Raw genomic sequence first — 23,908 nt, forward strand, 5'->3', positions numbered from 1 at the left:
AATAAAAAGAAAGAGAGGAAGGAAATGACGGGTACGCACTGTAGCTGGAGGCCAATGTTGAAGCTGTGCAGGAAGTTTCCACCGAAGACCATGGAGTCCACCGAGGTGTACACTGAGTGTATCCATCCAGTCGGGATGAAGAGAGTCTGCCCGGCAGTGAGGGTGAGCCGATAGCAGGCATCTGCCTGGTCCCCAAAGAAGGTCTCGCTCTGGTTGGCTGAGGCCATCCAGTGCTCGTAGAGACTTAGGTTCGTCTGGGTGGGCCGTATCAAGTAGAATATCTTCTCCCCCTGCACACAAAAGTGGCTTGTTTTTCACTTGTTTTACCCCAAAGCATATGTGCAATTAGGCTTGTGTTGCACTTCAAAGAATTCCTTTGACACCAACTTGGGGTACAGCCAAATCCACTTATAATAATACCAGATTTAACAATATATCGAACTAACGATGAGAAGCCGATGCATGGTCAAGCTTTTTGTGACAACATAGACTGCTTACTACAATGCTCCCATGCCGCATTTTCCATTATAACAATCGGATCTGGCTATTCGCAACTCCAGCAATTCATGCGACACCTAGCGGCAGTAGGGAGAAACGAAATACAGAGGTCCAGTCGCCGTGTGTGCCGTGGAGGCTGCTGTCGCGGACGGAAGAATGAAGCTGCTAGCAAAGAAAAAGCGAACGGCCAAGCAGTTCTGCTGTGTTCCTCGGTGCGTGCCAGCGAGATGGAAGGACCGCGATATTTCCGTTCACGCACTTCCCTCCGAGTGGAAAGGCTGAAGCCGCAGAACCAGGTGGATCGCTAACCTCCGCTTCGGCAAGGCTGTGACGCTTACAGTGACTGTTTGCTCACGGCATTTTGCACGGGATAATTTCTCCTTACCAGGTGAGACACTATTGTGAACTTGTGAACTCGACCCTAATGCATGACCATTGTGCGTGGCCATTATACATGTCACTGTGTCACCTTATGTAAACACGTTTCGCATTGCGGGCACTGGCGATTGGGATATGCATTATTTGCTGCATATGTTAGCCGCAACGCGAAATTCGAGCACAGGTTCGAGACCTGTCACAGCGGTTTCTCCGAGGAACGTCTCTTCTGCACTCGTTAACCACATTGGCTGTAATTAGAGCTCATGTTCGACGCTTCACAGCGGTTTCTGCGAGCAACGTCACCTCTGCGCTCGTTGGCTACACCCGGCTGTAACTCGGGAGGCTTTTGATGCCCAGCACGTTTCGCGCAACTTATACGGGCGTCGGAGATTCAAATGTTTACGAATGATGTACTAGCAAGTTCGGGAAGTGTTGAGTGTAAACGTGCCACGTATGTGGCATGCTAAAGCGGAATAAATATCATGCGTGGTGCGGATGAACTTGCAGCACAGGCGCACTGCACGCGGGCACTTCCCAGCGCGACTGATTACGAATTTGCCACTTGCACTTGAGAATCTCCGACGTGCTCAAGAGTGGCCATATGACACTGGTATTTCGCACCGACGGCGAGCCTATCGCGTTCATTGCAGAAGTTTGCCACTTACGCGACAGCCACATGTCAATTTTACACGCGTTTGCTAGTTTCGAGGAAAATTTACGGCGTCCGCCGTCTACTGACGTGTCGCATATGTATGTGCAGTATTAGTACCTAAGCTAGCTTTATCTGTGTTATTAAATCATCCCCAACTCAGTGGCATAACTACTCCGGTCATGTGGTGGTGTTTGCACCTGTGTACTTTGTGTTATGAGCAGCTTTCAACTACGTTTTGCAGATGCTACATTCGGTGTACATCGTTGCATAGCCTTGCACACTCAAACCGTGCTTCATTTCCTTGCAAATGCATTTTTATAAATATTGTGGCTTTGTTTCTGAGGTAAAAAGAAAAAAAATTCTGGGTGCAGCCCATATTGAGGCACAACAAAGCATAAACAATTCATTTATTTTTTCAGATGTAGCATGTCAAAGACAGCGGCTGAAAAAAATGCAATACCAACTGAAAACCTGCCAAGGACGTCATGTTATGATGAGAACAAGGATGCTCATATGAAAGAGCTTTCACTGGCAAGACTTCGCTGACGTGTGTATCGGTCAGCCAGAGTAAGTTAATTTGACTACATGGTGCAGCACTTATATGCTTATGGTACATACACCATGTCTACAAGCATGCAATAGATGTCAACACCTTTTAATGCATTACAGAATGAATCAAGCAAAGAAACTGTTGCCTCCCCATTAGAAGCAAAGGTGTTGCCCCATGCACCTGTCAGCACGACCACCATGGTAAATTGGCTGCCTGCAACTTGTGCACACATTGCTTCACCACTAATTCCTTGGGATTAAACTCTGACATTGCAGGACGATCTCCCATCCCGTCACCGCAACAGCATGGACCAAATAAGTGACAAAGGAAATATGGTAATTTCTTTTTGTATATGTATGTGTTGTGGTAGCTGTCTTTACTTAGACGGTGGCATGCTTTCTGGATTTACATCGTAAAAGCATTGTAGCACGTGGTGTGTGATGGGTGCACATTAATGGCAACTTGTGCACACATTGCTTAACCACTGGTTTCTTGAACTGAACTCTATCTGACATTGCAGGACGATTTCCCATCCCCTAACAGCATTGACCAAAGCCTTGCAAACACCATAAGGGACAAGGACATAGCAAATATGGCAATTTATTTTTTCTATATATTTGTGATGTGGTAGCTGTCTTTACCTAGCCGGCAGCATGTTTTCTGGATTAATTCGTGAAAGGATTGTGGTGTGTGATGGGTGCAAATTAACTGATGCAAAAAGCTTGGCTTCCCTACTTCCAACATTGAATTTAATACACTGACGTGCATTATTGGAATGACAAAAAGAAGCTGCATTTCGCGTCAGATATGTCAGACATTACAACTCTTGCTTTTGTTTTGTGACAGGAATGTGCTTGCCAACCTGGCCTCCAGACATTAATGGCAGAGTACTCAAGAGAAGAAAAAGACGTGGCAAATTTCCTACTAGAAATGGCTTCACGGACAAGGCTTACAGAAAGCAAGGCTGCCCAAGTGACATCGGGTACTTTTCCACAGAAGTTTGTGAACACGATAAATAGTAGCGACGTAAATACATTCACAGGCCTGCCATCATTCGATGTTCTGAATGCTCGTGTGACGTGCTACACAAAAATTCATCCACTTTCAGGATGGCACCAGTTATGTGTAAAAACAATTGCATTGACATTGGTGAAATTGAAGCATATTTCCACTGCATTCTTGAGTCACCTTTTTAACTGTTCTCTAACTACATGTAGCAACATAATTGCAGAGACTGCTCAGTTGATGTGTGAAATTTTAAAAGTAACTGTGGCTGTGCCACCAAAAGATGAATTCCAGTGGCGCGTTTGCATATTCGGCATTAGGTGATTCACCTGAAGTCGTGCCATGGCTGGCAATATTGCAAGTAGCCTGTATTGCATAGAGGCATTTGTGCGTGTGACCTTGGCTCCATCAAAGCGTGGCGGCCTTGAGAGTAAGTGCAGTCTTCCGTTTGGAAATCCAGCATTTTTTATGCCACTCAGCCACTTCATACTTTTCAGACACGGTCGTTGCCATGTGATCTACATGCTGCACTTGTTTGCATTGGCCAAACCTGCAGACTTCAACTTCAACACACTTTTTGTAAATTAGCAATGCACATTCTTTTGCAACTTGTATTCTTCATTGAAGTGCTGATTTACACTACGCATTCTGATGCAAGTTTTCATCTTATGGTATTCCGAGATATTTGCAGTTCACTTATGATCTGTGTGCATAGAGTTGTGGTTATTCTTCAATGGCGGTTTGTTGTCCCTTTCCTTACTTGTATTTTTTCACAAAATAAACCACATGCACTCAATATTTTGTTCACTGTACTTGCCTCATACGTTTTACTCAAGCCCATTTTTGTTGCACTTTTTAGCATATGAGGGTATATCTGGCCAAACAGAACATGAGAAGTAACATGGAACAGTGTCAAACCTGCATACGATGAGTATTTAAAAAGTTTGGCCACCAGAGTTGAGTACTCTGAAAGAATGGTTTGATTCAAATGACCCCAGCTGGTATATGTACCATAATTTATGCTTCTTCCCAGTTTGTTGAATACAGTGCAAATGGCTGTCCTGGGAAGCATAACTAAACCACTGGTAATACAACATGGGGAGACACTTGTGCAGACTTAACATCAGTGAATGATAATTATTGACCTCCAGAGAGCATATAGAGCTGTCCTTACTATCAACATATCAATAAATGGAAAGTAAGTGACATAAAAGTTTAACATGCACTTAAAGCACTTAACAAACACTTAAAGGGGCACTGAAACACTTCCGACTGATCATAGTTACCTCACTACAAAAGGACACCGCCTGCTGCACAAATTTTTCGAATCATTGAACTGTAAGCGGAATTAGTAGTTATTGCACTGATGCATTGCTTTCTCCTTTCGCCTCAGCTAGTGTGCTGGAAGCTACACGGTGCATGGCAAGGTAGCAAGGTCCTGGTCAAGTTTTTTTTTTACACATTGCTACTTGTGGTTCAGGCATGTGTGGCACTCTCTAAACGCGAGATGGACGCCTGGAGCTACATCACTTACAGAGACCAATAAATACACACGGCTGTCTGATCGTCCTGCGAACAGAGCTTGTGGTGGTCGTGGTATCTATATCATGCGGCATGCCAGTTTCAGGGCCCCTTTAAGAAGGGCACTAACAAAGACAACAAAAGTTGGTTTCATGAGTTCTGCCTGAGTCGCCACTGATATCACGCAGTTGCTCGAGCACAAATTGTGAAACAATAGCGTATGAGCCATAGGAAACGAACAGCCATGTCGGCAAAAAAAAGAAAAAAAGCAGGATATGTATTGTGATAGGTAACCCCAAGCGCCACAGCACAAGGTGAAGCTAAGTTGCAGTTCGGCACATAATAGGATCTCTTCTGCTTACAACGGTGCACGCACATGAACATTCCACTTTACTACGATCTTTGCACTATGAACAGCATTGAAACGCAATGTAGAGACGAAACGTTAAAGGGACTGATAACTACACCAAATGTTCCAGGACAAGGTGCCAGGAGAAACAGCCGAGATGTGCTTGCACTTTTGCGACAATCCAGCAGTGCACGAACACTTTGCCTCCACGATCGATGGGTCCCGGAATGCGTCGGCGATTCTCACCACAATCTCGTGCGGGTCCGCTGTCACGCCGGAGGTTTGCACACACGCGCGACCACTTCTACTTAATTACTCTTTGTACCACTGGTGCCGACTAAAATGAGGTGCTCGACGTCCACTACCCGTTCTCCCCCCACAAAACAGCGCGAATTAACATCGCAGTGCAACAAACTTAATGTTTTCACCAAGGAAAGCGTACGCGGGGACCTCCGTAAAGCCGCCATACTGCACAGTGTAGCCAGACCGGGTCAGGCTCCGCAGCGCCCCCTAATGTTGATTTGAGTTGCCAATTGGGTGTGTGCACCAAAAGAAAAAAAGAATGCAACATCCTCAAACATGAGCCGCTTCACCAGAGCCAGCACTATGCGATGCACCCCTCACCCGCCTCCCTTCCACCCCCTCACCGTCCTTAGAGGGGCGAAAGCGAGTCTGGACAGGAGCGACATGGCATGCTGTGCGGGGTGCGTGGCACAAAGGCGACTGTGGCAAAGCACTTCGCATTTTTTTATCTAATGAGTTTGCGCTTTCTTTCCGCAAACACATCCAGCAGCCAAATTTAATTGCTATGACCAAAATGTGGCATGGGAACCTTTTAGTAAGTGGCTTATTTTACCAGAAAACACAAAAGTTCATAGTACTACATTTTGTTACATCCGAGTATTGTTAAAAACAGGAATGGCGTAAGCGGGCCCAACTGTACTCCTTTCAGTCCAATTAAAGTCTTTGAATATCTGCCCCCTTTGCTGTTTTCATGCAACCCAGTTAACCAATTATCAATTATAACAATGGGATACTCTTAGCACCTTAATAGTGTTGTAAGTGGGATCGACTGCACGTGCCACTGTTCAATGATGAAAAAATCATTTAAACTTCTACGGTTGTAGGCAGAATCAAACTCTTATAATAAATATTCAAGCAATCCTGTCTGAATATATATTTACACACGTGCCAAGCAGGAACTTTTCTGCAGCAGTGCTAGATGACGCACCATGTTTTGAGGAAAGCGCAAGAGAGCATCCCAACTGCATACATACCTCACACATGATGTGTTTCAGCAGTTACAATACGGTGTGTCGATACATTGCTTCAATGCTATGGGTTCAGGCATAATTTTGACATTATTACATACTCGAATACCCCTGCACTAATCATTAAATATGTACGCACAACCCAAAAAGAAATGAGAAGTGCTTGCAAAAGAGAAACATGCTATAAGTTTACCAGTAACAATGACAGCAATGGCTCATTTCTAGAAATGCGTAGAGCTTCATAGAGAGCTTACAAGGGAAATTTCAAAAACTCCACTCAGTTTTACGCTTAAGAGCCAAACGACTTTAAAGGTTTTATATAATATTCTTAAGCGAGAGTTCAGTGGCACACATGGAACATTAATGCACTTCTCAACAAGTTTGGGGATGAATAATTCAAAGGTCCCACTCTAAGGCTTATTTCTAATTGGAAATGCCTTGAGCGTACACCAAAGGAGGGGTATAGCACTAGCTATGGGCAGATCTATCCTAACAAATGTATGCCAGCAATTGCAAACTAAATTCAATTCTATAGCTGCAACACTGTTGCAAATTTATTAACACAAATATAATTAGTAAATACAAGAAAACTAAGAAGTTGCCCAATTATTATCGCACACTTACAATAGTCCACTGGCACAAATAGTGTGTCGTCAAAATAACAACCTCCTTATCTCTATGTGCTGCTTTTTGGGAATTAATGGAAGTCTTCACAAAATCGCCTAACATATTGCACACACAATAAAGAATATTTAACTTGCCGATTAATGCACTCAACACAACCCAAGTCAGCAACTACCAGCAGTGTAATCAACCTCAGAAGTACCCTAAACAAGTGCACCACAGGACGAAAGTGTCTCTCTGCAATCTCCAGTTACCTTGTGCTGTTTAAGCCATCTCAATCTCATGACTGCAAACTCCTAAATCTCACTGCCCACTTAATATTCTGTCAATGTCGACTGTGTTTTTACTCCCTTGGCACCCTGCTATCTGTTATTCCTTGGAACTCTTGTTATTGGTTCTGAAGTGCAATAATATTGATACAACATTAGCATCAACTCACTCTGAGAACGTGGTACCACACCGAGGAGCCGCCAAAGTCGATATGGAAGTCGGTGAAGCTGTTCTCGGTGCTCATGAGACAGTACTTCATGACAGCAGGGCGTTGGTACACACCAATGTTGGGTACATGCGATGGCCAGCAGTTCTCCACCCAACTGATGCGCTGAACCAGCGATGGCGGCTTCACAAAGTCGGACAGCCTGCAAGAAGTAGATGTTATGCCAGTTACAAATTCTCAATCTCAAAGCAGTCTTGGCAACCAGAATGCGCATTACGAGAGCCACACTTACCCACACTTTCTTCACTCATAGTTATCCCACTACTTATCTGAAGTGTGCTTTCACTATCATAATGCATGATGGCACAAACAATCATGTTTAATGTCCATCATTCCCTACTGCAGATAACCACAAAGGTTCTACGACAAGTATACCACTGACGACTGCAACCTGATATGGTTTTAAGGAGTGGTCACTGACCTGGTGTCTGAGAACTCGAGGCTGATGACGTTGAAGACCTTGGAGCGATCGTAACTGTTGAAGTAGTCGACCCATTCTGACATGGTCATTTTAAGATCCTCCTGCTTCCGGACATCGATGACGTCCAACATGAAATCCGGGCCTGTAGCAGCACACAGACCGAGCATGTTGACATTGCCCAGTAACAACGCCATGCCACTATCAGAACTTTCGTAAAACAAGAGCACAACAGCCTGTAAATGAATCACCTAAGCATGTAGTGAGAATTCTGCTACGTGTATTTGCATCAGAGGTCACGAGGCTCTGGTAAGAAACTGGGCAGCAGACATAAACGGATTATAGTTCTTGCCTAACGTCCACAGTACTGGTGGCAAAAGCTGTTGTGTTATTGTTATATGCTGCATAACATGCAGCAAAACAGTCACAATTACACTGTCTGGTTATGTGCTGGTTGTCTTGTGTTGTGCTATGTACACAATGCAACTGCTGTCTCATGAGCCACTGCTGCTTTTAGCACTTGCATTAATGTCGACATCCATGTGGCACAGTCGATTAGAGTCAACGTTCAGAAGAAAGAGTGCCACGCATAAAACCAGTCTGCAAGACGTCAGTTTCTTAATGTCAGATACTCCAGGCAAATATCAGCGCAGCGACGTTCTGTATAAAGATTAAGTGCGATAGCATCACAGCCACGCAACGCATGCTGGAGGTGCGAGTGAAAGCTTGCAAGGGTGAGCCAAGAAGTATGGTGGCTTGATGCAGCGGTGTTTTCTCGCGCTCGCAAGGGAGGAAGACAGGGAGGATGCGCACTGCTTTCTCACACGCACAAGGGGAGGAGGGGGAAGGGGGCAGGCTAGTGCACAACTCCTCCTCTATTCCAGCTGCGGCAGCTGAGTGCATCCTATATTGGAGGCAATGTGCACTGGGTTCGAAGGCTAGCCGACCGGATGTAGCTGATGGCTTCATGTGAGCAGTGTCCTCGTGTGCCCTGTTTGTGCTGAAGCAAGAGACAGCACGAAGTGGAATTCACTTGCCGATGCTGCTGCTCTTTATCATGCCAGCATTCTCACAGTGAGTGTCCACGGTCATCGAGCGGGATGTGTTGGTGTTTGCCTGTGTGTACATGACAATGCGCTTGTTAATTTGTTAGTAAGTGAATGTTAGTAAGTGAGTGTATGCAGCTGAGAAGACGACTAACCTTACTTTGTATAGCTGTCTAATAATTTGCTATCGCAATCAATGCTTCGCCTGTAGGGTGAAACCACAACTTTTTTTATTGTGATCATGAGGACATGATGATGTCAATTATCAGGAGATGAGTTACTACGATTGCTACCTAGAGTGACAACACAAGGCAACAGCACTAGCACAGTCAGGAAGAAAGTCCCTGTGCTGTTTAAACCAAAGAGATTTTAAGTAATGAGAAGGTTACTAACCAATGAAATCCATGACATCACTGACAGTGAGGTCCTCTGGTGGCATAACAAGTCCAAGGCCATCCTTCTTTGTGACCAAGACTGGGTTAGTGAACCCGCTGTGAAGCAGGTACTGCAGGTTGAACTGGTCCCCATTCAGACGGGTCACTATGCTCTCCGCACTGGAAAGGTTGTAACAAGGAACTGAATTACCTCCAAAACCAATAAAAGGAATCGTTAGCCCTTTTTTACCTACCTAATCAATGGCAGCAATCGTTACCAGGAGTATGTGCTGTCGTGAGCAAAAGTAACAGGACACGCCCCACATGTTTAAAACCGCAATTGGGCATCACTTGACAATAGTTACTAGTTTTAAAGCGTACTCGTATAACTGAACAACATAATCCGTTAGAAATAGCATCTTTGCTAGCTGATGCAGAAGTGCAAGATGAAACTGTGTGTACGTGGTGGTGGTGGGGAGGGTACATTATCTTTGCATGCAAGGGCACAATGTTTATCATGCATGCTAGGTGTACAAGTGTGCAACATTCGCTGCCATAGAAATGCAAGTTCCATTTTATCCAAAAACAGTCATCACAACTTCACACAGCTGCTTTCCCGTGGCAAATAGGCATCAAGATTTAACTTTGCTCTTTAACACGCCATTATTTTACAACAAATGGCTTTCAAAGGCTCGCTAATCAGTTTTGCAGGCCTCCGTGCATGTGTAATATTACTGCTTTCAGGTTTGACCAGGTGCACAGCTAGCTTGAGAGAGAGAGCACTGGATTGTAGGAACCTATATTACAGGTCTATACTGCCAGGAATATTTATTGGTATTTTCCTTTTTTTTTTTGAACTACGAGCTGGTCATAACAACCTAAGAAAAATATTCTCACAAGGTCACAAAGGCATAGTAGCAATGGTAGTTCTATATTATAAAGCATTGGAGCATTGTCCCTCTGGCACCCCCAATATGACAGCATAGAATTCAGTAGGTGTTGCTCAGGATTTCATGAGTATGTGCACAATTAAGGGCACTGAGAGCTGTTCTACAATGATGACTTTGTGAGCACTGAAACACACCAACCCTTATTTTTTCTTAGATTTAGCCACATCATTCTCACGGATTCAAATGGGCACCAAAGTAACAACACATGCATTAAAAGTCCTAACAAAAAGGTCCCAACAGAAAGTGCTAAGCATAAAATACTTCAGTGCTAAAACAAGAGAAACTTACCTTTCGAAATGCCTCGACTTGAGTTCCTTTATGAAAACGTAGGTGCCTGTCTGTACAGGCTGAAAACGTGGGATAAGCAAGTTATAACACAATGTAACATACATCACACACAGATGTCAGCAAAATGTGGATGCCTTACCTTATCACTAGCATCGGGATCTGAGTAATCGTGCCGATGCCAGTTAGTCCTCTGTTTCCCTGAAATATCATGATGCCATGGCAGCGTCAGTAGAAGTGTCACTCAAACTACATAAAATAGTAAAACAATCAACCCTTGAAAACCTAATCCAAGCAGAAGAGAAAATAGACAGCTGACCTATTTCATGAGCATTTGCTGTGTAACAGAACAAGGCATATTGAGACAGAACAGACATAGAAAGCAGAACAGACTTGTTTGATTTTTTTTTACTTTGTACATTATTACAATTCATGAAAAAAATATACTGTCCATCTTTACTCTATGAAGTGAAAAATGAACTGCAGATGCAATGCTCACAAGATGAAACAAGAATGGTTTATTATCACCACAGATAACTGCAGTCATTAAGTACGTTACACCACTAAAATGTTTCCGGATAAAATTAAAAGTTTTATACTGGTTATCGTAAACTAAAGAAAAGGGGGGGGGGGGGAGGGCAAAGATGGATGGATGGATGGATGGATGGATGGATGGATGTATCCGTACGTCGAAACCATGTCAATACCGTCCGATGAAGTTAAAATTCGAACACGTCAATACAATATTACACTAACACATGGCATCCCAAACGCTTTCTTTTAAAGCTCGGGTTAAAATGCCGAAGGCTAACGCGTCATTCAGAGAGAGGGTGCTTTGAGAGAAGTTCACATCGATGTAAGCGATGTATCGTTTACACGATACACAATTAGTTTCACTTTGCAAAACGTTCTCCTTGCTAAGTGCAAAGAATAAGCCGCGGTCAGAGAGCATGCTTCACTCACAGATTGACGGCCCGAAGGTCAACTGGCACTGAGGACAGTGGTACTTGATGATGTCGCAGGCATCGTGTTCCTTGACATCCACGCAACTGAAACCAAAAATAGAAGCGACACGGCAAACGGTCGTTTAAAAAGTGTCGAGTCGCGAACCGCCTGCAGCAAGCGAGCGCCCCAGTTTGACAGCTTTCACAAGTGTGCTCTCGGGCACGCTCTGGAGAGCGTGGTCGATACGTCAGGTGCAGCCGGGCCACAGACGTTTCCGTCTCCCCCGCGTAAACAGCAGCGCTCAAAAGAAGTGCGCGACTTTCAACGCAGGCAGCACGTCCGTTCTCGCTCAAACGCAAGCTTTACAGAGACAGGTGTGAGTGAGATCAACGGCGCGTGTAGCGTTACTCGTTGAGAAAAAGAAAGCGCAAGAAGAAACGTTGCACTCGGAAGACGAGGGGGAACCAGCTGATGGGCAGTCAGCATGCGATGCGCGACGGCGAAACATAAACGAAAACGACCACGATCCACGCTGGAGCAGCTTGCAAAACGTTCCACATTCCTACGACGTCTTCGACGAGAGCGGGCAACTTCGCGGGCAAGCTGTTAGCGACAGATCAGCGAGTGTCATCCGAGCACGATAGGAAACCAACGCGTCCGCGGCACGCTCTTCGCACAATCGTGTCGGCGGGCAAATTACGGACGCAAACGCGCAAGAAACGCGTGCATTGCGATCGCGCCGGGGATACTTACTTTCCGTGAAACCAGTCTTTACAAACATCGCACTGTATCATAAATAGATTTGGGTCGTACGGTTGGCCACACACACAATACACATCTACGGACGCCATCTTAGGTCCAACGGCAACCCAAAACAACGCACATGGTTGGAAACCGCCATTTGCATAACGTTGCGCGAAACCAGATCACGGATACATTAATGACGAAATAAACAAACACAACAGGCGAAGGACTATTTTGCGCCGTTTTATTGGCCTCGCGCGTGGCGTCTTAACTCGCTTTTATCAGCTCGTGTTGTAAACTTGACGATGCGGCGTCATTTACTATGTTCGGAAACCGCCATCAGAATGCGCCACGTATGCAGCCGTGCTGAAACTGGCGCTAAACTTAAATAGCTCAGAAAGCAGCAACGGTGGCCATGGTGGTACCATAGAGAAAGGTGGTACACTAAATCTTTAAAACGCTAAGGAGTTTGGCCTTCTGTAATCCAAAGACGAAACCACAAAGCCGCACTTGTTAGAAAGTTGCCCATTCATTCTAAGAGGAGACTATGCCATGCAATAACCAGCGTTTAGGTGGCTACTGATTATGCATCCCCAATGTCTGCAGGTCTTGCTTGATTTGAGGGGATGTTATAGCGAAGATACAAACAAGGATACACGAGAACAAAACAGAGTAAAAAATGATAATACCTTCAGGTCGCGTTCATCGATATTTGAAACTTCTTCCTCGAGATGGAATCGAAGCGTTTCAAGCACTCTGATGACGATGATGATGCGCGGGAAATCGTTTAGAAAACGGCTCCACGTTTCTGGCAGATGCCCAGCTAGAAGAAGAGAAAAAAGAAAGGCGCTTGCCAAAAACAATTGAATCATTAGCTGCGAGGCAAATATGGACTCAGAGGTAAGTTCGCGTCCTCGAAACGGCATACCGGTTCTTCCTCATACGATGCGCGGGCTGCCAGACGAGGCGATTCCCGTCTCTCGAAGGAGGGAAAAGAAGTTAAAAAAGAAAACATTATTATGTAAGATATACTGTTTACGCCGTTTCTGTAACTCTATCGCAAATGCGGTGAGCTTCCTTGTCTGCTTTTATCCGCGTCGCCACCAGATTTGGCGAGGAATTTTCTGCACTTGTACGGACATACTTTTCCCCGCACCGGAGGCACGTATACGTGCCTTCTGGACTATCGCAGCCGCATTGGCCGTACTGAAAATGTTGATTGGTACCGCCATGTTGGCCGCCTGGCTACCAACATGTCGGTGCCAATCCACATTCATGTCTCGTCAACACCCGGCGCTATGCGTCGCTTGGATTCTACGCACGAAGAAGCGGCGTCCACCCAGCCTTCTCCCCCTCCCTTTCCCCCTCAGCCAGCAACAGCACTCTCGGAGAACTAACGAAAAGCAATCTCGCAGGCAACAAATACTCCTGCAGTACTGCGAGCTCTGCGGGCTGTTGAAGGAACCGGCGTCGTCAAGGCCACCATTTTTAGGACTCTTGCGTAGGGCTGCCTTCTGCACTTCATGTGCAATCCTTTACATTACGAAGTTAGAAAGTCTTTGTAAACACAACTCATGATGCAGCTCTGGTTTTGCTCAAAAACTGTGATAGCACTGACGGTAACACTCAACGCATTACTATACACAAGTCACACGTTATTCAGGGTAGCACCGTTTGCAGAAAACATCCGCAGTTGCGTGCTAGGCAAGCTGCTTTAAAGACTCCCCCCTCCGAGTTTCGCTGATTCCTCCTTACCATTCGTCGTCGATGTCATCGTTGATGTTGATGTATAGAGCTTTCTGCGGTAATGGCGCGTACCCACTATGGGGGATTAGCCAGAAGTTGGGTAGCCCAAAATAATAAATTTGAATTTATAAAACGCCAAATCAGTAAACTAATATAGTTCATATCGGTGCCACACGGTCGCTTCCCCAATGGACCACAAATAATCCACAGTACATCCGATGGACGTTTAGCGCCGGACGTTTGGACATCCACCGGATATCCCCACAAATCCAGATTACATACGGCGGATATCTGAGGGACCGTCCCGTGCAAAAAAAAAGGCGTTCAATCGGACGTCCCGTGTATGCCCTTATCGGACATTCGGACATCCGTCGGACCTTAAAAATGGACGTTTTTAAAACTAAATATCCAAACAATGTCCGCTGGATAAAACAATCTGGACATGGACATCCCAGGGACATTTGTGGGATTTTAAATGTGGATATTGATTACAGAAACGTCCACGAGATGTACAGAGGACATCCATGATAAATCCGGGATTTATCCATTGTTCGGTTTTGTTGGGGTGTCACCTTGCTGGTACTGCGGCTTTTTCAATGCTTTAGAAGCTGTGCTATACCTAAGAACCAATGTACCAGTTACAGGGATATGCTGCACTTCCTTTACTGTGAAAATTGCATCCACAAATAATTAAGTGCCGCTAAAGGAACTGGGACCATCTTACTGGTGCAGGTTGCAAAGGTGAAAATGTACGTGGACACAACATCCACGGCAGAAGCACATGTTGCAAACTGGCACGTTCAACATATTTAATGTAAGTTCCATTGGTACACAGGCATCAGAAATGTATATGTGCAGTTTCCAAATGCACAGAATAAGCCAGAATATGCATTATGTATCAACTCCAATAGTCATCAAAGTTGTAGATATTAAGCTGCATGAATGTGAATTCAAATGATGTAATAAGCCTTTTAATAAAACTTGCTCAGCTTTTTAGGATGGCCTAACTGAGGCATAGACTTGCGCATAAACTGCAGAAACATTGGATCTTTATTTAAAAAGCATACTGTAAGAACATGCCTGTGTGCTTGGCACAGCAAAACATAACCTGTGCCTGAACACATTAAAGAAATGCCCATAAGGACCCACAAGAAATTGAAAATCACAAAAGATGCCAGCAGGAGTATATGTTGACATTGACAAGATCAGTACAGGGGCACAGAAGAGAACTAAAGATGCTTCTCGAAGTGACCTTAACACAGAAAAATTCGAATTGTCAACTTAATGCAGTGATGTACATACACTTTATAAAGGAAAAAGACTAGAATAAACTGACTGCATTGGCACCTGAACTGTGATATCGCAAACATAACTAAACAAACAGTACAAGAGAACAAGAAATATCTGGCACAATGACTATGCACACATTTTCTTGCAAGAACGCACATAATGGCATCTTTGCAACAACAGCAATGCACATGATGCAAAAACAAACTGGCTGTTTCATTGGCTCAATGACTAGATGTTAAACTTGCATATAGACTGTGGTAGCACTTCTACCTTGTAAAACTGTAGACGTACCCATCAGACTTCACAGAAAAGTTCTTTTGTACAAAGAACAATGACACTTCACTGGAAGCAACTTACATATGCACGAAAGTGACTAGAATCCTCCCATAATACAAAATATATCATAAAAGTATCTTGCACAAAAGTTCTGTACTAAAACACACTAAGAGCACTTCAATAAAGTGCATCCTTGCTTTTATAAGCAAGATGCTCATAGTGTAGGACACAAATGACCAAAACATTAAAAAAAAGTTGGTCTTGCTAAAAGTATCTTGCACAAAAGTCTATACATATGCGCAACAATAGTCCCACAAGTATGGCTTTACAGCAGCAGCAATATAAAAGGAATCTTCCATGACATAAAAAATATATAAAGTAAAAAGCTCTCACAAGTTATTTTACACAGGCACAATATTGGTCTCACGAAGGGGTAGCTTTGCAGAGGCAGCAACATGCATAATAAAGGCAGAGGTTAGAAAAACCCTCAAGATCCAGTGACAAAAAGTGCTTTGGACAAAGGAAAAATAATAGCACCTTACAAAAGCATGTCTTTGCAATGGAGGCGATTCTCAGACCATCAAGCACACAAAAAGGCAAGAGGGAAAGGCCTGTCCAGCATTTTTTGCAATGAGTGGCTGGCCTTTACTATTTCCAGTAAGGTCCAAGGTTTAGCCCACTGGTAGCATGAACACACCAGCATGTGTTTCCACAATAGTACACCACAGTGACGTTATCACACAATAGGCCAGTATGTGTTCATTTCACAGATAGAGCACGGCAGAACACGACACTAGCATAATGCAACAGGAGCAGCTTGTTTGCTATACTTATGCACAGCATGCTTCAGTGATGCCCGTATATGTCGGGGTCAGTCCAAGCTGCAATTGCAGGATAAAAAAGCTAACATATTTATTTGGTCTTTTGAGGGTTCCTCTGAATTGCCACTAAGGCATGCGTCGCAGTCTTTTCATTCCTTGCGCTCAGAAACAGGAAATGGCTGGGATTCTCACAGCCATGCAAAGAGGACAGATTGTGGACACTTCACAGTAGGGCTACAGTAAGCGTGGGATTTATGCAACAGTGAATGTGCCACTTACGACGGTGGCCTACAGATACAAGCAAAGGATTCAGGATCCTCCTTGCGAGCTAGGTCTCAGGCAGATGAGCAAGACTGCAAAACAGTCAAATTTATTCCTGGCAAGCCAACCGCTTCTGTGCAGAGAAATCTGGGCAACGATCCCACGGAATACACTGCCTTAGCATTTCACACATGCATGTGGTTTTTGCCGCTTGTGCACTGTATTGTGCACGAACCATGCACTGGTGTGTTTATGCTAACAATGGGTGGACATGTAGATGCACATACAGAACAAACAGAAATACTCTGAAATATTGAGGTAAAAAAGATCTTGCGTCTAATGTAAGTATTTCGCACACAAGTTTTGTACAGTAGCAGAATAACAGCATTTCAGAAAACCATGGCTTTGCAATGGTAGCAATTTCACCAATACAGAAGACTGCCATGACATTAAAAAACAAAAACAATAAAAAGTTCTCGCACACAAATTCTGCACAAAACTATATTGATGGAGCCTAGCAAGAGCATGACTTTGCAAGTGATTTGACAATGCAGATGACAGGCAGAATCCTTCCAATGCATGAAAAAAAATTCTGCAATTGCACTGTGCAAAGTTAAAAAAAAAAATCCCTGAGTAGCTGCCTCTAGTCCACGAAACATGCCTTGGCGTAGCCCAGCAGATCCCCTAAGTTCCACCAGATGCACACGCCCACAACCAAGCAGCCTCTGATGCCTGTGCAGTCTTCAGGTCATAGCTGCAGTGCTTTACAATGGAATGGCCTCCACTTATTCTGCATGAAAGTAAAAGAGCAGAATGATAAAAAAATGTGAGGTTTGGGGAAACAAACGAGTACAAGCCTGCTTTGTGGATAATGATCAAGCCATTGCAAAATCAACATCCTGCTCATATGAGTGGCAACCTGAAGGGGCCAGCCATGCTGTAGACAGCTGGTTTTAGCTTTCAAAGCGCACTTTTGCAGTCAAATCAGATGCAAAAATGCAGTGGCACTCATAGGAAACGTGCATGCATACAGCATTATAATGCATCGCACTGGTCTCCCACTCTGTTCTAATCTAGTGTACGTCCCTACATTCACTTCATTCAGGTACACCTGTGCTATGAAGATTGTTACTCATGGGAGAGCTTCCTGTTTATACAGCAGAAGTGGTACCCATATTTAGAGATCAAACCTGCATGCCAAACCTCTGTGGTGCATCATCTAAGCTGCTGTATTCATGTACACTTGGGATAGCAGTTGGCAAGGGCATATTTAAGAAGTATGTTCAACATAATCCCTCTCCCAATCCCTTTTTGATAAACCTGTTAGTGCTGTGAGTGTTCGTCCCACCCACACAGCAAGTTAGGCTTATGTGCTACGAGTATGACTGCAGCATGATCCTAGGTAATACGCAACTATTAGGTCTTTTTCTTTTCATTCTTAATGCAAAAAATGCACAGGCTTGACTTTAATACACCATTTATCACTTCTAACCTAAAATCACAGCTGATGCATGCTGAACTAGAGCTGTCTTTTATGTCAGCTACATTCACGGAAGGCTCCTCTAAAAGCAGAGACTGAACTATGTACACATACATAAATGAAGTACAGACAACAGTAAATTTTTAATTCAGAAAACCAGTTAACTACTAGCAGTGTAGTCATACTGGCCTACATTTAGGCTGCTTTAAAACATCAGTCTTGATCACAATGCAGAAGCTTGAGCTAAGTATTAAACAGTTCCAACTGAGCCATGCAACTCAGTTGGAGAAACCCATGTCCATTTCTAGTGGAAAGCCACTGTGGCCACTATTATGATGTGAATTCATGTTGCTAAGTGGTAACTTAATTTACTTATTTCATTTTCTGAGTTTTTTTCTAAAAGTGCCCAAGAACAGCTATTATGCCTTAATATTGTTGCATTTCTGTTACACAAAGAACACAAAACCAAAAAATAAAACATCTCAAACAACAGCGGTACAAAGTGCAACAAAAAATTGAATTAATCAAATACACGAGCCAGATAATGAGCAAATAGTAGAGCTAATATATCAAGATCACGATGCAAGGCACTTTGTTGTGTTACAAGAGATTGTTATAGCGTTAGAGGTGCAAGAGGAATTCGCATATAAAATGCTAGGATTAAGCAATTTAGGGCGAGGCATGCATAACGTTACAGCTCACAGTAACTGCGGACAGGAGAAGTGTTTGTGAAGTAATCACGGTATTTCCGCCTTATTTGTAGGGGTCTAATATTATACATGCGCAGTACACACTCGTAGGCATAAGATACACGGCGTCCAAGAAATGGATTGTACAGGACACAAATGAAACATCACTGAACACATACAATTTTTGCAACATTAGTCAGTCAAATTAATACAGTTCCATACAACAGAACTAAACTTTAGCTTCGAGCGGACAAACAAAGAATACGAGAGAATAACACAGCTCACATTCGTAAACTCTTTACTCTATTTACTCGCATAATGATCGCACCCCTGAATTTTGTTGTCAAAATTTGATTTTTTTCTTTCCCGTGTAATGATCGCACCCTGAACTTGTCACAGCGATATGTTGTGTGCCAAGTCTAGCTAACGATGATCGCGCTTACCATCTGTCGAATGCTATGTGAACAACTCTTGAAGACATACCAAGTGATCTGCACACACCCAACTTTCTCTTTCTTAACAGATGCCTCATTTCATTCCTTTCATCACTTTCCACACTTCCTTGAAAAAAAAAAAAGCTACAACCAAACTTGTCTCGGCTTTATTATTTGTAGGCTTCATAATGGTTTTGGTCAACAACAACACAAACGGCGCCTTTCGATTCTTCTCGTATGCACTCGTAGGCACGCAACAAATCGAGAGTAGCAACAATAGTGGTCACGTTTGCACTGATACGTTAGAAGTGTACCCTATTAATACACCGACGCTCGTAACGCAGCTAAGATATTCGCCCACCCTTAGCAGAAACGTGCCGTATTAGGATAGCAGTGAAGACAAATGCTGCAGTTTCCACAGCGTGCCCGCCATGTGTTTCTATGTCACTGGCAGCTAAGCGTGCCCCTCTCTGTTTCTGTCCTCTCAAATTGGACATGGCTACGCTACTGTCGCAAACTTGCCGATATTAACGATATTATTCATTACTGATACGGAAGAAACTGTTTCAATGCACGTTAATGTACTCACAAGAAGAAAAATAATCCCGTTCAGCTTCCTCCGCCGGCCACCATTTTTGTTTTGATGTCCCGAACTGACAGCAGCAGCTGCCTGCTTGTCATCCCGCAGCAAATGCGGGATGAAAAAAAGAATTCTTTTCGTGGGAAATTTAACCTGAATTGCACCCCTGAATTTGCATAAATTTTTTTGACAAAAAAGTGCGATCATTATACAAGTACGGTCATCTTTGATATAAGGCCTAACTTTCTGTAGAATGCATTAACGATGCTTGAAGCATGTTCTTCGAAAGTTAGCCGGAAGTCAACCAACATTTTTTAATCACGCTTACAACTCGCTCTTCTCTAAGGAATGTTATCAAGTGAATATTCGGATAGTAAAGGGTACATTCTGCGATTAAAGAAATCAACATGCGGCACCGCCTCTCAAGCTGCTGAAAATCAGTGGGGTAAAAGCATACCTTGAGGCAGGCAGACCTCAGCGCTTGGCTTCTTATGGCTACCGGCCCTTTCTGGAGCATGCCTTAGCCACGATTTGATGGTGTCTTCAATATCGTTAGTGCTGCCTTCTGTCATCCGTCTTGCAGCAACTGAAATAAGAAAGTTCCCACTAATGGTGAGAATAGCAAATATACCTTGGGATGTTAAGATGAAGCTTTACTTCACTAAGGTATCGTATGCGCCTTGTACGTCCCATTGTTTTTTTGTGTGTCCATGTCCTTTATGCACAACTGTACATACGAAGCTATAGCTCGGGCCCAACTCTAATGCTGTGAAGAAACACCTATGAAGCAGCACCTAGACTGTTTTGTATGGGATTTATTGAATTTGCGAGAGAAAATTAAGGTCTAGTCACTGCTGGAAGCAAAATTTTGATTTAGGGTGTAATTTTTTACAAAGATTTAAAAAAAGCTTTACAAATATATAACTCTGCATCAGACATATCGCATTTCAGTAAATTTTATTTTACATAGATCACCTAAAGCAGACAAAGTTGAGGGAGAAATTTGCAGCAGCTTACATGAACTTGTTAGAATGTCTACACGGGTTTTGGAAATGTCCTATTCACTAATAGGTAGTATATTTGAGATCGATGTGAAATGTAACAATTTTGTCTGATTTAGGCGTACCGTTAGGTCCAGCTTACAGAATTGCAATAAAATGAATTGCTGAGATACAGTTATGAACTTCACAGTTTAGTTCAAATTTTGTAAAATTTAGGATTCTTGTAAAACATTTGACGCCATGAATTTAACTTTTTCCTTTAAAGGTGACTTCATGAATTTCATTGCAGTGACTGCGAGAAAAATGATTTCTGCTTTTCCATGTAGTTAGATAGCAGCACCCGAGCGAAAGCTTCCCTTTAAGAAAAATGCATAAAAAGAACAAAACACATAAAAGGCAGACTTCACTGTGTAAGAAATGGAACTTGAAAAGCTCTAATGAAATCCCAACAAGCAACGCTGGTGATATCTTTTAGACTTACTGACAACTATAGACTAGGTAGCAAAATAGAGAGCAGAATGCAACTAATCCTTACTAAAATACCTCATGCTAGACACTATATTATTTTCATCAGCCACCACCAGGTGATCGACAACACACCCAAAAGCTATCATTACAATAGCTCAGTGCACTGGAATAAAAGGACTTGTGTGGCAGCAAAGGTGATTGCTCAACACCACCAGCCTTCGCTAACATCGTGTCCACTCATATGAATCGCTTCCCAGTAGCCAGCGATATACGAGGACCTGGTGCAGCAGCAGTGCTGCTGTAGATGACCCAAAGCCACACTGCGCTTGGTGTGTACTATATTGAACTGTTTGCACTAAACCAAGGTGTAATAAAAGGCTTAATAGCTGTCTATCGAAAGCATAAATTAAGTTCATCCTAGTGCTCGTACTCATTAAAAGATATAAAGAGAAGTTTCAACTCACCAATAATTGCAGCTGTAGTCTTCAGACTAGAGAAACTAAGTTTCCCCTTTCGGCCAACCCACGAAAAAAGTGTGGCCAGGTCATCATGAAGGGTGTACGCAAGAATACGCTTTGTCGCTGCACTGGCATTCCTCCCTCCAAGGTCTGTGAACTCGTGAACCTGCAAAAAACAGATTTCGAGTAAATGTGTGCGATCACAGAAAATGAAAACTAAATGTATGGCTATACCAGTTGGAAAACGCCTGCTGCATGGCATCGTTGGCAAACATGTTCACAAAAGAAGCTGTCATGCAGCACTCTCATGCCATAGAAACAGCAAGTCTTAGTGTTATTTTCTTCAGCATACAGCAACTCCAAGCAAAGAGACCTATAAGAAGTTACGTATTCATTAACATGGCCTTGTGGTGCAGAAGACTAGGTGTGTCTTCTTTGCACTCTGCCAAGAATAGCTGCTGAAACCATTCCACTGCACAATCAGGCTATTACACAACTGCCACAGTGGCAGAGACTGGTCAGCGGCTTCCTGTTTGCTACTTTCCACTAATGTAGCCACATTTCTATGCAGAGCATTATGCATATGCATCAGCTCACACCTAATCAACAATACCATGCCATAGGTAGGATGACACAGTTGATGCAGCTAAGCGACATGTCAGGGCTTAAGGTCTGCATATTCCCCAAGCAATTTTCAAGAAAAATTGCCAATTGGAAGATGCAACTCTAAAGACACAGGGGTAAAAAATAACTAAATTCTGGAGTGTTATGTGCCAAAACCACGATGATTATATGGCACACCGTAGTGGGGGACTCCAGGTTAATTTTGACCATCTGGGGTCCTTTAATGTGCACCTAGCATAAGGTACATGAATGTTTTTGCACTTCTTCCCCTTTGAAACCACCTGGATAAGGTCAATCAGACCACCTGTGATCAGTTCACTGTGTAGCTGTGTTCCAAGACATCAGCTTTACAGAGTAGATGGTAGAATAGTGCAATGAAGAATACCAGCGCTGTAATGGAGGGGTGTGACAGATTTTAATTTCAGATATGTAGAGATGTTCTTCCTTTGCTGGTAGAAATTTTAGCATTCCAACAAAGCAATAGCTCATAATTATGAATTCAAGTGTATCTAAGCTCAGAAGTTGCTGGAAGATATTTGTAAAATGCAACCTTGCCAGTAAGTATTTTGTGCATTGGGCTTATCTCAAGTAGGGTTTATGTTGGCGCATACTGTCGTGCATACTTTAAGTCATTCAGCATACATTAGTCGTAACTGCAAATGGTTTTCAGTACAGACACAGAAATCTCATTCTTAAGCATACATTCGGCAATTGCAGCATGCATTGTCCCTGTGCAAGTTATGTTCGCAAGATTATTTCTGTACACTAACCTCATATACACTGACCTGTTTCATGCAACAGCATGCAGTTGTAACTACAAGCAACAGGGGCGTACACCACTGAATATATATCTTTTTTTTTTGCATTCAAGTGCTCTCTATTGTCTATGCTAAATTCAGGAAAACTACGTACCAAACTCGCAGTCTTCTCTTTGTCCAGGCTTTCATCAAAAGCCATAAAATCTTCCAAGCTGCGGAAGGGGCACTCGATGAGTGGATCAGTTCCACCAAGAGGCTGCTTTGCATACATGTTGCACAACTTCTCAAGCAAATCCCCATGGTGTTGTTGCGTAAAACGTACGATGTTGAGCAGTCGGAGCACATGCTTCTTGAAGCCTTCAAACACAAAAGGAAGGAAATGTGGCAGTCAGGAACCAAACCAGGTAGGCATTTCATAGGCCATTTTTTTTCTCATCACAGATTACAGGCAATTATTTTTGCAAGGTATGTTGGAATGTAAGAGTGTCTTTGATTAGTACACTTTAGGTAAAGAAATGCCCTTTCATAAAAACATTTTGATGTGCTACTAAAATATCAGACAATTTTCTAACTGCTAGCAATTTATTCTGAAACAAAGAACATTGCATTGTCCTAGAAACTGGCAGCTTCTCACACATCAGCAATACAAAATAAGGCACAATCAAGTTGCAACATATAACGAATTTATAATGCTTTGCACCATGCCTGCTACATTGAACCTAATGAGACAGATGCACCCTTCCTTTGAATGGCTTGAGGCCATGGAACAACATAGATTTGAAACAGGGGTCTCAATAAATAGCCTCTTTACAACAGTCTGAACACGCACACATTGCCTTTGAAGCTTTTGTGACTGCAGGTATGCGCTACTACACGAACTTCAGAGCAAGACTCAAAACAAAACAACAACAAAACA

The 23,908-nt window shown here is 43.3% G+C and overlaps 2 protein-coding genes and 1 long non-coding RNA gene across 11 annotated transcripts in view; 1 reads left to right on the forward strand and 2 right to left on the reverse strand.

Annotated features, from left to right (window-relative positions):
* Positions 1-12,321, reverse strand: part of LOC135916228 (histone lysine demethylase PHF8-like) — a 46,354-nt gene extending 34,033 nt beyond the window's left edge. Inside the window, exons 1-8 of one of the 4 annotated variants that reach the window (XM_065449529.1) lie at positions 12,116-12,321; positions 11,381-11,466; positions 10,560-10,618; positions 10,421-10,479; positions 9,202-9,362; positions 7,766-7,907; positions 7,288-7,486; positions 40-290 (exon numbers count right to left, since the gene is read on the reverse strand). In XM_065449529.1, coding sequence (XP_065305601.1) covers positions 40-290; positions 7,288-7,486; positions 7,766-7,907; positions 9,202-9,362; positions 10,421-10,479; positions 10,560-10,618; positions 11,381-11,466; positions 12,116-12,213 — 1,055 coding nt within the window. In that variant the 5' untranslated portion in view covers positions 12,214-12,321. Of the gene's footprint in view, positions 1-39; positions 291-7,287; positions 7,487-7,765; positions 7,908-9,201; positions 9,363-9,436; positions 9,471-10,420; positions 10,480-10,559; positions 10,619-11,380; positions 11,467-12,115 lie in introns of those variants that run through there. The other 3 variants (XM_065449528.2, XM_065449527.1, XM_065449530.1) reach the window with 3 other exon arrangements.
* Positions 555-3,879, forward strand: LOC135916231 (uncharacterized). 2 transcript variants are annotated; one of them, XR_011514584.1, is made up of 4 exons: positions 555-886; positions 1,948-2,095; positions 2,198-2,413; positions 2,925-3,879. It is a non-coding gene; the product is annotated as an uncharacterized lncRNA (long non-coding RNA). The 2 variants fall into 2 exon arrangements; XR_010568881.1 differs by having other exon boundaries at positions 1,948-2,413.
* A 2,563-nt stretch (positions 12,322-14,884) lies between the features above and the next one.
* The window catches only part of LOC135916230 (uncharacterized), a 150,731-nt gene continuing 141,707 nt past the window's right edge, over positions 14,885-23,908 (reverse strand). For all 5 annotated transcript variants that reach the window (XM_065449537.2, XM_065449536.2, XM_070538792.1 and 2 more), the window contains 4 exons: positions 23,147-23,349; positions 21,617-21,776; positions 20,141-20,269; positions 14,885-17,290 (listed from right to left, as the gene is read on the reverse strand). In XM_065449537.2, the coding sequence (XP_065305609.1) occupies positions 17,286-17,290; positions 20,141-20,269; positions 21,617-21,776; positions 23,147-23,349 (497 nt within the window). In that variant the 3' untranslated portion in view covers positions 14,885-17,285. The remainder of the gene's footprint in view (positions 17,291-20,140; positions 20,270-21,616; positions 21,777-23,146; positions 23,350-23,908) is intronic.

The sequence above is a fragment of the Dermacentor albipictus genome, chromosome 5 (genome assembly GCF_038994185.2).
Source record: "Dermacentor albipictus isolate Rhodes 1998 colony chromosome 5, USDA_Dalb.pri_finalv2, whole genome shotgun sequence".
Classification (NCBI taxonomy): Eukaryota; Metazoa; Arthropoda; class Arachnida; order Ixodida; family Ixodidae; genus Dermacentor; species Dermacentor albipictus.